Below are 13636 nucleotides of genomic sequence, written 5' to 3'. Positions count from 1 at the left end.
ACCCAGGCTGGAGTGCAATGGCGTGATCTCAGCTCAATGTGACCTCCAACTCCTCCAACACATTTAAGGTAACACCCATACCACTCTCTGGAGGGAGCTGACATACTCAAGACATAATCCTGAGGAGCATCAGACCCAACCAAAAGGATGGAGAGAAAAAGGCCAGAGGAATTGCTCCAGTAATTAGGAAGTAATCAGTAATCAACTCTCTAGCCTTCCAAAAAGCCTACAAATGTCGTTAAGGATGTAAGCATTATGGTCCTCTCCCTTCACCCCAGGTTTACAAGGAATTAGGTCAGTAGCATGGAATTCAGACTATGGATAGAATATTCTTCCGACTATGGATAGAATACTCTCATTAAGGTGGGTCTGCATTGAAAGAAGCCACATTGCCTAGCTTTATCTTCGTTAGCTTCAGCTATTCAGAATAAGTTGTAAATGTGGTTAAAAGGTGGCTCATGCAAGAGCAAGAGGCAAAAGCTTTTGAGGAAAAACAACTGCCACAGACTCTGGGATCCTGGCAGGCTTTAGGGGACCAGCAGGTGGTGCTCTACTCCAGAATTAACACCTTGGCTTTTACTTAATATCAAAATTAAATCAGATGGAACATACGAAAGCATTAGGCAAAAGAAGCCACTTTATCAGCGGAGGCACATATGGAAAAATGGTATTTAAGAAAGTCAAAAGCTCACCAAAGGTGGTTCACAAAATCATTTGAAATATTCCTCAGGCCAATTTTTCTTTCTAGCCAAGTAGTCATTATCCATCCCGAGTGTAGGTAATTAATGTGAAATGCCACATGTAGGTAATCCACGTGAAATGTAATTGCTCACATTCCTGGCTGAACCTTGCCTGAAGTGGAGGGTGGCATAACAGATTACATGGAGCTAAACGATGGTGACACAGGGAAAAACAGTATAACCAACTTGCAAGGTGTTACAACTTGGACTCCCACTTTCTTCTTTTAATCTAAATGCTTTCAGATGAGAAGGAAAGGCTATCCTCTCAATATCCTGCAGGTGTCAGTGGAGACCTACATCTTTCCAACAACTTGAACTGCACTCCAGCCTGGGAGACAGAGCCAGACTCCATCTCAAAAAAAAAAAAAAAAAAAAAAGAATTACGAATATGTAAGCCTCAAGCAACCAACTGACAATAGCAGCCAGCTATTAAAACCAAGACTTCAAATTAAAACTTGCTAAGGTCATACAGTAAGTGGCAGAACTCATATTTATACCCAGGATGACTGACTTCGGGCTCTTCTCTGCCCCCAGTGGTATGCTTGTCAACAGAGGGAGAACTCTGGAAAAAGTCAATTTTTGATAAAGTCCTTTTAATGGAAAATGTAAAACCCCTTTCAACTTTAATGTACAAAGCCATATGTAACACTTGCACTTTAACAAAAGCAAGCCAATGTTTTAAAAAAATACATCATTAAATGTATATATGTATATATTTACATAGCATATTAAGTTTAATATTTAGCTTTAAAAGTTCACATAAATTTTACCAAAATGAGACAATTTTAAATAAATTACACCTTTTGAAAATGTTTAATTGTACAGTCAATAGCTTCAACAAAATATTGAAGTGTCTGTATTTAGTATCTACTTTATATACTTTATACTTTACAAATTTTACAATTATTTGGCAGTAATTTTCTGATTATGACATGACTGCTGTGCGATTCAGCAATTTCCCAGATGCAGGCAATAGCTGGTGTTTGTGTCCTATTCTCACAGTAACTGTCTCAATGTAGTGAAAAATATCAGTAATTTTAGTAAACTGTACAAGGTCACATTTACACTTCATCAACAATATAGCATAGAATTTTTTATTTTTTACCAAAAATAAATACATCATTTTAAATCTGGCATTTTCACAAACATCATATACACTATAATACAAAACAGCTATATAGTGCTGCTTTTAAAATTCTGTTTGTTTTATAGCTAACATTGAATCACAGGAGCTGTGACATAGGCTATACTGTTGCAGTGTCAGTAACAAGTAATTACTACAAAGAGAATTTCTTGGCACTGATGGTTTTATGAAGCGTAAGTCAGTGTGCATACATATCATCATTCAAGGTTAAGTAATCCCAGTTCAATGACCTAAACATATCAAACTGGATCACACTTAATGTTCTTCCATATCCTCTACTTCATCCTCATGTATCTTCAAGGCTCTCACCATTTCTTTGACGGCATGATACAAAATATTTTTAACCTGAAAGAGATGTTGATATTTCTAATCACTTCAGTTGGACAGAAATTAAAAAATGACAACTTCCAGATTTTACAAAAAAAACTATTTTAATAGGGGCTTAGGAGAGCCAAATATAAGAAAAATGTTAAGCCAAAAGGGACACTATAAATCACACAATTAAATACACGTCGGTGTTAATCTTTGTCACCCTAATGTGACCAACTAGGCAATGACTGCCTGAGCTGTTCTACATTTATCATATTTCTGAATATAAAAAGCCTGCAGAACAGGACATAGAACACCCAACTCTTACCTGTAGTTTATCATCATAATTGATTTCTTCCTTCAAAAGTCTCAGTTCCTGTGTTAAATGAAATGACTCCACAAGATGTTCTGGAGACACAAAATCTTCAGTTACCTGAATACAGCTGTGAAAATTCTGAACCTATCCCCAAAAGAAAAACAGTGAAATACAAGTTTTAGGAGATGGAGCAAAGAAAAGCCGAGTTATTTAAAACCAATAAACACAAGAGACAATTCTGCTGGAGAATTTACGTTCTCCAAAACATCAAATGGATTTTAAAGCAGAAGACCACATTTTATGAGAAAGTTATGTCACTGAAAAGCTTCATGTAAAGTGACTTTGTAAATGGAATATTTTTAAATGATAAAAAGAAAATAACTTTTCCAGGAATCCTTTGGAGAGGCTGATAACCAGATATTAAATTATCAATTTTGGCAAGTGGACTTTTAAAAAATGTGTTACTTTTAAAAACTAACTTGAAAGAATTTATGAGGCAATCTATCTGAGTATGTTTATTGTTGCTCCATTGGCTTTCAGGATTTTGGTCATTTCACTGTTAACTCTTACATCAGAGAATAAAGAAAAGGAAATGAAACTTTTGTTAGGAACTGGGATGGAAAATGTAGTTCCAGACAGATCTAATGACCTCAAGTGAGTTTCAGAAATATCCCAGGATTTTGGTTATTCGTGCCTTTCTTTTGTGACTTTCTTTCAAATTAGCCAATTAAAGATACCCCCCCTTCAATCACTGGTGACGTCAGTACAACAGTTTTTCAACAGTGTTCTCTCTCCTGACTAAACAGTTTTCCCAAGAAGCCAGTCAATAGTCTTATCTGTTATTTGCTCAGCATTTACAAACTGACTTTGCACTTGACTATTAGAGCTGCTTTCTATTAATGCCAGTAAAACAAGAAAGGAAGGCCCAAGCTGATCCAATCTGGGATTTCTAGATTGTCTTCTCTTGGTATTAAAAAATGTCACAAAAATTCCTGGGAAAGGAGAAATAATTGAAAAACTAAGCATTTAAAGTTATTCTAATTTTAAGTATGCAAAATAAATTTAATTGGGAGGAGTGAGATGAAGGAGATAGTAAGTGGGAAATGGAGACTGTGGGAAAAAAAATCTAATTGATGATAGGGTGATGGAATTCCAGAGGGGCTAGAATTCCTCCTCTGGGCATAATGACCACCTGAACAGCTGCTGAAGTCTGCAGAGTTCTTTAACTCAAGCACTGTGCCTCTACTGATAACTTGGTAGCATAGTAAAGTAAACATTCTCTTTCTTTAATCATTAGGCTGTTGGTTCCTCTGGAGGATGAACATAGTGGATGCCTCATATTTTCAGCATTTCTGTACAGTCTCACTGGCTCTTCATAATGTGTCTGTAGAACAGATGCTCTATTTCACAGAGCAGGAAACTATGGATGAGATGTTCAGCGCCTGTCCCAAGACAAATCAGCCAATAAATGGCAAGTCAACAGGAGCCCAACTCCTGCGGTGTCTTGTCTAACAGATGCTTTACAGTCCTGCTTATTAACTCTCATACCAGCATACACAGTCTCCAAATGCCCTCTCTCCTTATATCTTTCATTTATCTGAACTTAAGGAGAGTAAGTCTTTCCAAAGTTTTAGCATGAAAGAACCTTTTGGTATATCTAGCTCTAGCATGTCCTAAAATCATTTGTAGCTCCAAAATGTATACTTGGTTCTTTTTAAATACAATTTCTCTTTATTGATATTCTCACTTTGTTCATCCATCATTTTCCTGGTTTCTGTTAGCTCTTTGAGCATATTTAAGACAGTTGTCTAGTAAGTCCAATGTCTGGGCTTCCCAGGGAAGGTTTTCGCCAATTTATTTTCTCCCTTTGAATGGGCCATACTTTCCTCTTTCTGTGTATGCCTTGTACCTTTTTATTGAAAACTGGGCATCTGAACATTACAATGTGTAATCATAATCTCTCCCTGCCTCAGTTTGCTGTTGTTGATTCCTGAGGGCTGCAGTCATCCTCTTGTTTAGTGACTTTCCAAACTGTTTTTGCAAAGGCAGTATTCCTTGTTGGGTGTGGTCACTGAAGTCTCTGTTTCACTATCTCATTGGTCAGCCAGTGCCCTAACAAGAGATTTCCTTAAATGCCAAAAATCAGCTGCCCTTTTCTTCATTAAGCAGTCTCTTGGTTGCTGTGTAAGTTTTCGATTAGATTCCAGAGTTCTGAAAAAGTTCATTCTGTCAGTCTTTGCCAGCTTATGGTTGTTTTAAAATGACTTTTAGAACAGTAACCTTTATTAGTGCTTACAAGATGCTATTAGGTTTCCTAATGACCCCTACCTGATATATTTTGCATAAAGGCTTGAGGGTTACTTTGAAGAGCCCAGGTTCAGTTTTAAAGCAGAACACAACTCAACTTCTCATTTTGATTATCCCTTTTCTTTGTCACATTTGAGTCATTTATATTTCACTTCCTTGACATTGTCTTATTCATACTTGCCTAAAAGCATCAGTTATAATTATAAATAGGTAATGTTAAGAAAATATAATTTGTATTCACAGTAGGATTATTGACACTGTGATTGTTATTCACTCAGTTATTTGTGAGAACTTAGTGTGGAAAGATTTTGCCAAGAAGTCCTTTTGGTCATACGAATACAGAGAATTACAACTTTAAAATTTTCTAAACTCATGATAAATAACCAAACACAATCAATTAAACTCAGTATTTTTGGGCAAAGTTTACTAAAGATTATGTGTTAACTTAAAAAAACAAAAAACAAAAAATGGTTGCTGTTTTTAAGTAAAGGCCACTCTAAACCTCAGAATACTACAGAATCCTGGAGGTCAGTGTCATTGCTCTGTGGAGGGATGTACAGGAGTTTCACAGACTGAGTCCCAGTTACTAAGAGAAGATTTGTAAGTCTCCCATTCTAGAATAGTTCTTAGCATATAAACAGGACTGTGGCTATGCTGCTTTCCCTCAGCTTGCTAAGATTATACCCCTCAGCTTCCTTGAACAGACAGCCCACTCTTCTCCCAATTTGGCTCTGGCAATGGTCATTGTTGACAGGCCAAAGAACAGAATCTTGTTTCTTCCCTATCACTGTTGGCCCCTGTCATGCAGAATCACTTGGTTGAAAATTTTTTGATAGTTGCCTTGGGTTTGCATGAGATTCCTATTTGTGTGGTTTCCAAAGTGTGGTCCCTGGACAATAAAATCAGCATTTCCTGGAAACTTGTTACAAATCTATAGTTTCAGGTCCCTCCCCAGACCCACTGAAATCAGAAACTCTGGTGGTGGGGTACAGCAATCTGCTTTATCGAGCCCTCCATGAAATTCTAAATTATGCTAAAGTGTCAGAACACTGATTTAGAGTCTGATTATTCTGAGGGCCACCTATAGCCTACTGGAAGTGAAGTCATGAACAGTTTTCAGAACTTCTAAGACCTAAACAGGCTGTAAGTAATAATGCATCTCAAACACAGGTTAATATTGTAAACACTTATTACTTATTTTCTCTTAAAATTGCATTGCCACCAATTATGAATTATGGACAACATCCTTTCGACAGAGTATAAAAAGCTGTGTTGTTGTCATTACACACATAGGAGAGGAAAGGTGGCAATTCCCTTTTGTATAGCTGGCAATTTCTGTGCCAAAATATGTAGCAAAGAGGTTAGATCTTGTTTTGGATCACTCAGCAATTTAATGGCAGAGCTCAGAATATAATTTGTCAGTCTAGGTAATATATGCTGCCTTGGTGTATTTAGATATAACATTTTTTATAGATGAAATCATATTTCTATAATCTATGTGAATTTTCTATCTCAAAGAAAATGTGTATAGTCATAAAGTGAGTTCCAACCTAAGTAAACTTTTGGAAGTAGCCAGAGAAAGCACATATAGGAAGAAGTAAACATTTACATGTTTTACAAAAAGCCCAATATATATAAATTATAGAAAGCCATAAATTTGTTTTCATCTACCCTTGTGCAAAAACATGTTGTTGAGAACATATTTTCAGGCCTTCAGAATAGAGATTTATTAATAATACAAACATTAAATGCATTATTCTAGGCATAGGAAGAGAGCAATGGAAAAGATAAATCTCTTACTTCATCATGCTTACATTCTAGTGGGGGTTAAAAGACAATGAGCAAAGTGAGTAAATTATAAAGCATATTTTAAGGTGACAACTCAAATGGAGGAAAATAAAGCAGGAAAAGATGACAGAAAGTTGGGGGACACAATTTACAGCTTTAAACTAGACCTCACCAAGAAGGTGAAATTTGAATGAAGTCTAAAAAATTGCGAAGAAGTAAGTCTTACAGATACCTGAGAGAAAAACAATTCCAAGTAAAAAAGCTTAACAAGCACAAAAGCCCTGGAGAGGAAACATACTTGGTGTGTGTGGAAGTAGCAAAGAGGACAAGATGGCTAGAGAGGAACTAGGAGAGCCATATGAGATGAAGGCAGTGAGAGGGAGGGGGAGGTGGATATGTAAACTAACCTAACTTTTAACAAGGTCACTTTGAGCCTACTAAAAGACCATTCTTCCCAAAAAAGTAGCAGCAGGGAGACAAGTATAAGCATGAAATCTCTTTGGCATAACAATGATTGCATCTGGATAAAAGGAAATGGGGGAAAATGTGAGATACTGAATTTTCTCTGTGAACTTTTTATGCTTTTGAATTTTTCTATTTATGTATTATATTTTCAAAAGAAAACCATTAAAAAGTAGTATTTTCAACAAATAGTACTGGAACAGCCAAATGCCCATATGCAAAAAATTGAACCTCAATCCATACTATACACTACATACAAAGATGAACTAAATTGCATACCCAAATATAAGACCTCAAACTATAATGGTTCTAGAAGAAAATGAGGAGAAAATCTTAGTGATCTTGGGCTAGGCAACAATTTTGTAGATGCTAGGAAAATATCATCCATAAAAGAGAAATTAATCAACTGGACCTCATCAAAATGAAAAAACCAGCCAGGTGGGTTGGCTCATGCCTATAATCCCAAAACTTTGGGAAGCCAAGGCAGGAGGATTGCCTGAGCCTAGGAGTTTGAGACCAGCCTGAGCAACATAGCAAGACCCCATCTCCGTAAAAAATTTTAAAAATCAGGTGGGCATGGTGGTGTGCATCTACAGTACCAGCTACTCGGGAGGCTGTGGTGGAAGGATCACTTGAACCCAGGAGTTTGGGATTACAGTGAGCTATGACTGTGCCACTGCACTCTAATCTAGGCAACAAAGCAAGATACTGTCCTTTAAAAAAATGGAAAAATGAAAAAAAAATGCTCTTTGAAAAGAGAAGCTACAGGAAAGGAAAATGTATTTGTAAAATACATTATCAGATAAAAGACTTATCAGAAATTGGCAAGAAACACTCAAATCTCAGAAAAAAAGCAGCTGAACATACAAAATATTTGAGCACATATTTAACCAAAGCAGATATACAGATGGCAAATTAAGATATAAAAAGATGCCCAATGTTTAGTCATTAAGAAAGTGCAAAGTAAAACCACCATGAGACACCACTGTACACTTATTAGAATGGTCTAAAAACAAAACTGACAGTAACAAGCACTAGTGAGGAAGCAGAGGAAACGAAACTCACATAACCTCGCACTGGGAAATGAAAATGGAACAACCGATTTAGAGAACAGTCTGGCAGTTTCTTAAGTTTAATCATACATTATAGTATCACCAGGCAATCCCACCATTCAGTATTTACTTAATAGAAATAAAAATCTATGTTCACATAAAACTATGTATATGAATGTTTATGATAGCTTTATCTATGACTGCCCCAAAGTGGAAACAACCCAAATGTACTTCAGCCAGTGAATGTACAGATTTAAAAATTGAAAAAAATATTCATACAACTACCCAGCAATAAAAAAAAATAAACTGATAAACAATAGGGATGAATCTCAAATACATTAAGAAAAGCCAGACTTAAAGGGTACATACTGTGTGATTCCAAATGTATGGCATACTCATAAAAGAAGAACTATAGGGACAAAAAAGCAAGTTAGTTGCAGGAACTTTGGGTGGGAAGAGGTTGACTATAAAAGTGCAAGAGGAGGCCGGGCATGGTGGCTCACGCCTGCAATCCCAGCACTTTGGGAGGCTGAGGCAAGCAAATCACCTGAGGTCTGGAGTTTGAGACCAGCCTGACCAACATGGAAAAACCCCATCTCTACTAAAAATACAAAATTAGCCAGGCACGGTGGTGCATGCCTGTAATTGCAGCTACTCAGGAGGCTGAGGCAGGAGAATTGCTTGAACCCGGAAAGCAGAAGTTGCAGTGAGCCAAGATCGCACCACTGCACTCCAGCCTGAGCAACAAGAGCAAGACTCTGTTTCAAAAAAAAAAAAAAAAAGTGCAAGAGGGAATTTTTTTCGGAGTGATAGAATTGTTCTATATTTTTATTATGCTGTTACCTAACTATGCATTTGTTGAAACTCACAGAATTATACATTAAATAAGGTAAATTTTACTATATACAAATTATGTCTCAATTTATAAAAATGACTATCTAGGTTAACTTTATAAAAACTGACATTGGATAAACTGAATATGTGGATAAAGATCTTCAAGGGAATCTACTTTGTATTATCAAAGGATTATTCCTATGTACCAAAAGATTTATAATACTAGTCTCTTAAACAGGCTCTTCTTTTGAGGGCATTTACATTTGAATACAGATTAGCTGTTTTCTGCTAAGAGGCTAGAAGTCAAAGAAATGGTGTATAGGGTGTACAGGTTAAACATGAATCATAAATAATATGACATCTCCAAAATAATCATAAGTCCATGGGAAAATATAATCACCCAACGTAAATACATTTTTTTTTCCAGGAAGTTATCATAGAGAAAAAGGTACATTTATTATGACATTTGTTTTTTACTACTGTATCATAAATACCATTTGAGATCTAATAATGATAAATCTGACCCTGAATCTGACACATCCTAAAAGCTAAGCAACTATTATCACCTAAGTAGTATTTGTATGGAATAGTGTCATAAATGCTAAACAGTCAATGACTATACTTATATAAAATGTGAGAAAATTTCCTTGGTAAACTAATATACATCAGCTACATCTCAATTACTTAGCAGTGGAAAAGGTGGAGAACCAACTCTTGAGGAAAAGCAGTTTTTGAGTTTTTTCTGGTTTCCCTGGTATACCTTGTTAATATTAAGGGCTAACTTGGGCAGTAGTAGCCCCATTCCACCTATAGGAATCCACTGTGTACTTTTAATCCCATCCTCCATAACCACCCCATCTATTCTATGCCATTTTTCCTGGTGTTGGAAAAATTAGGTATTTTAAATTAGGTATTTATTTTAGTTTTTATATTTTGTGGATTAAGTTACATAAATTACATACCATCTTTCTTTAGACAGGCCCCTGCTATGCTATCATGCTGAAGAGAGGCAGGAGGTACGCTTAAAGCCTGATAAAAAGTCTGTATACTGTGTCCCCCCATGCTTTTAAGCCTCACTATTCAGAGGTAAAAATGTCAGTAGGAAGGGCTTAAAAATCAGATTTCAATCTATTAAATCAGAGACAGTATACAAATAGAAATCTGGCTCATGTTAAAACAATTTAAAATCTTAAGGTAATTATGTCAGATTTCTACAAGTACTGGGATGTCATTTTAATAAGGCAGACTGGTGCACGTAATTCTCTTATTTGTGTCTTCTATTTATATCTATACTAAGAGCAATTTTTTTTTTCCCAAAACTAGTTCTTTCAGTCAGTAAAAGATATACTAGAAATAAGTTTGTATATACCTGATGAAGTGCTCCTGCTGGCAAAACAATAGCATCACCAAGGAACTGAATAAGAGTACAGGTTCTGACTCCATATTCTTCAAGCAGCCTTTGACGGAGCTTTTTATTCACATACCAACTTTGGTCACGTATTGGATCATGTTCTGGTAGAACTTCAAGGCCTTGCTCTTTTGAAATCTGAAATATGAATTAAAATAGACACCCCAATTTAAGTAAGGAAATGGTAAATCCTGTTGAGTTAAATTTCAATTTTATTTGTAATAACAAGTCTTTTGTTCTCAGAATCAATGGAACAACTGAATGAGCTTCTTCAGTTAAAAAATAACATTCTGCAATAATTTGGAAAGCCAAAGAATATAAAACAATACAGCAACACTGAAATGCTGTTAATAGTCTACTATTTCCTGCCTCCTTCCACTGTGAAGTTTCCATCTATCTGGTTTCCTTCCTTACAATTGTTTCAAAAGTATAGCACATAGATGAGGAACAGGGTAGTTGTTTTTTTACCAAAAGCCAAACCATTCATATGTATGGATTTCATAAACATTTACAGATCCTTTTTTAAGGTAAGTATAAATACCTTTACATGGCTAACCTTCTAGTGCTTGAAAAATCAATTTCAAGGGACTGTTTAATATGTTAAATAATCTGCTTTAGAAGGCACAAATTATCATACTTCAGACTAAAATACAGGTAAATATTCAGGGATAAGATGGTACAAACAAGGCTATAACTCTTTTACTTCACACTGATCACAGACAGAACTTATATCCTTTCAGAAAGATGATGTATCAGCACTGAGGATTTCTTAAAAGAAATCTCCATAATTATGAAGTACCTGAGCAAAGAGTTTGAACCAATTATTTCAGGTTGATATATACATTTCTTTCAGAGTATATGACAACTACAGGCAAAGTATGATTACTCAAAATTTGAGTCTACTCAATAAGTATTATAGTATCAGATGTGATAGAGTAGAATCATTCCCTAGGTCAGCAGCCAAAAATATCTATCAGATTCAAAGAAAATAAAGATCCTACCTTCTTTAGATGTTTCCATGAAATATTTATTTTTACATCCTGCAACTCCAGATAGCTACTTTTCGCCACCCAACTAATATCTGGCTCATCAACAGATTAGTCTTTTATTAACAGGGAATGGAGGAACACTACCAACTGGGAACATATCATTCAAAACCCCCAAAATGAAACAGGCTTTCAAAGAGGAACAAGAGAAAGAGGGCTTTGACTTTCAACAAAAAACCCCATCTACTTTGAAGTAAAAATTATGTAATGATCTTATATTGCTGAATGCCAAGTGAAGGTACGCTAACAATGAATAAGTCCTTGCTCGAGCGGAAGAGATATTATTTGCAAACTAACTTATACCTTTTGAAGAAATTCCCTTATCTTGTCAACATCTTTCCCAGCATAAATATGCCACAGAGCACCAGGTATTTCACTTGAGTCCTTCAATCTTTTCCTTAAAATGTCATCCAAATCTTCTTCCTCAAATTTCTTGAGAATTCCTGAAGCAAAGGAACATATTTTCAAACTGTTGGCAGAGACTACCAGAAAGCCAAGTCTCCTCAAGTTGATCTGTCAGAGCAGCAGAGTGCCAGGACTTTTTTTTTTTGTTCACCCAGGCTGGAGTGCAGTGGCTTGATCCTGGCTCACTGCAGCTTCTGCTTCCCAGGTTCAAGCAATTCTCCTGCCTCGGCCTCTCACGTAGCTGGGACTACAGGTGCACGCCGTCACACCCGCCTAATGTTTTGTATTTTAGTAGAGGCAGGGTTTCATCGTGTTGCCCAGCTGGTCTTGAATTCCTGAGCTCAGGCAATCCACCTGCTTCAGTCTCCCAAAGTGCTAGGATTACAGGCATGAGACAACTGTGCCTGGCCAGATCAGTACTCTTAAAAAGGAGTCAAACACAGTTACATGTTCATAACTTTTAGGACTACAAGAATAGATAAGTGGGTACAAAGCAATAGTGATTTTCCCAGTTTGTTTTCTGCGAACCAAAAAGCAGGAGATAGAAAACCTAAGAGCTACTATGTAAAATTTAACCACCTTCCTTCCCTGTCCAAAGGGGTGGTCCTAACAATGACTTGTAGTCATAGCATTTCCTAACTTACAAAGTTCTCTTATGGTCACTATTTATTAGTTGGCCCCTATGCCTACTTAAGAATAAGGGATAACCTCTATTTTATACCTGAGTAAAAGGGTTCCATGAGGTGAAAGGTTTTACTCATTACCATTACTAATGAATGGCAGGGCAAAATGTATTCTGATTAATTTCGAGGGGCTCTCATATTTGATAATGGTTAATCTATAATCAAATGCAAATGTTTCATGAATAAAGTTGTGGTTTTGCGGAAAATCAAGCCATCCTTCTAAAATGTTGACAAACTAAAATCCCTATACATATATGTATGTACAGAAAAAACTTCAAAGTATATAAACAGAAATAGTAACTGGTTGTCTTGTAGGATCACAGGAAGGTCCTTTTTAAAAAACTGAGTTCATGACAGTGAACATTTAAATAAATGTTCTTTTTAGAAATTTTGTATAAATTTAAGGGGCACAACTGCAATTTCTGTTACATGGATATATTGCCTAGTGGTGATGTCTTGGTTTTTAGTTATCACCACCTGAATAATGTACACTGTATCTACTAAGTAATTTCTTATCACCCACCCCTCTTAAACACCCCTCCTCTGAGTCTCCAATGTCTATCAGGATAAGGAATCAACCTAAGTGTCCATCCACGGATGACTGGATAAAGAAAATGTGTGGCCGGGCGTGGTAGCTCACACCTGTAATCCCAGCACTTTAGGAGGCTGAGGCAGGTGGATCACCTGAGGTCAGGAGTTCGAGACTAGCCTGATCAACATGAAGAAACCCCATCTCTACTAAAAATACAAAATTAGCTGGGTGTGGTGGCGCATGCCTGTAATCCCAGCTACTCGTGAGGTAGAGGAAAGAGAATCGCTTGAACCCGGGAGGTGGAGGTTGCAGTGAGCCAAGAAGAAAGAAAGACAGACAGACAGACAGACAGATAGAAAGAAAGAAAGAAAAGAAAGAAAGGAAAGAAAGAAAGAAAGAAAAGAAGAAAGAGAAGAAAGAAAAGAAAGAAAGAGAGAGAGAGAAAGAGAGAAAGGAAGGAGAGAAAGAAAGGAGAGAAAGAAAGGAGGGAAAGGAAGGAAGGAAGGAAGGAAGGAAGGAAGGAGGGAAGGAGGGAAGGAGGGAAGGAGGGAAGGAGGGAAGGGGAAGGGGAAGGGAAGGGAAAGGAAAGGAAGAAGGAAGGAAGGAAGGA

General features: G+C 36.6%; 1 protein-coding gene across 3 annotated transcripts in view; it reads right to left on the bottom strand.

The window, feature by feature from the left end:
- Window positions 1-1314: 1314 nt before the first annotated feature.
- The window catches only part of JMJD1C (jumonji domain containing 1C), a 325504-nt gene continuing 313182 nt past the window's right edge, over window positions 1315-13636 (bottom strand). For all 3 annotated transcript variants that reach the window (XM_011944096.1, XM_011944098.1, XM_011944097.1), the window contains 4 exons: window positions 11710-11849; window positions 10322-10498; window positions 2522-2653; window positions 1315-2229 (listed from right to left, as the gene is read on the bottom strand). In XM_011944096.1, coding sequence (XP_011799486.1) covers window positions 2140-2229; window positions 2522-2653; window positions 10322-10498; window positions 11710-11849 — 539 coding nt within the window. In that variant the 3' untranslated portion in view covers window positions 1315-2139. The remainder of the gene's footprint in view (window positions 2230-2521; window positions 2654-10321; window positions 10499-11709; window positions 11850-13636) is intronic.

Source organism: Colobus angolensis, unplaced genomic scaffold (genome assembly GCF_000951035.1).
Source record: "Colobus angolensis palliatus isolate OR3802 unplaced genomic scaffold, Cang.pa_1.0 Scaffold226, whole genome shotgun sequence".
Lineage (NCBI taxonomy): Eukaryota > Metazoa > Chordata > Mammalia > Primates > Cercopithecidae > Colobus > Colobus angolensis.
This window is presented reverse-complemented; position numbering and strand designations above follow the sequence as displayed.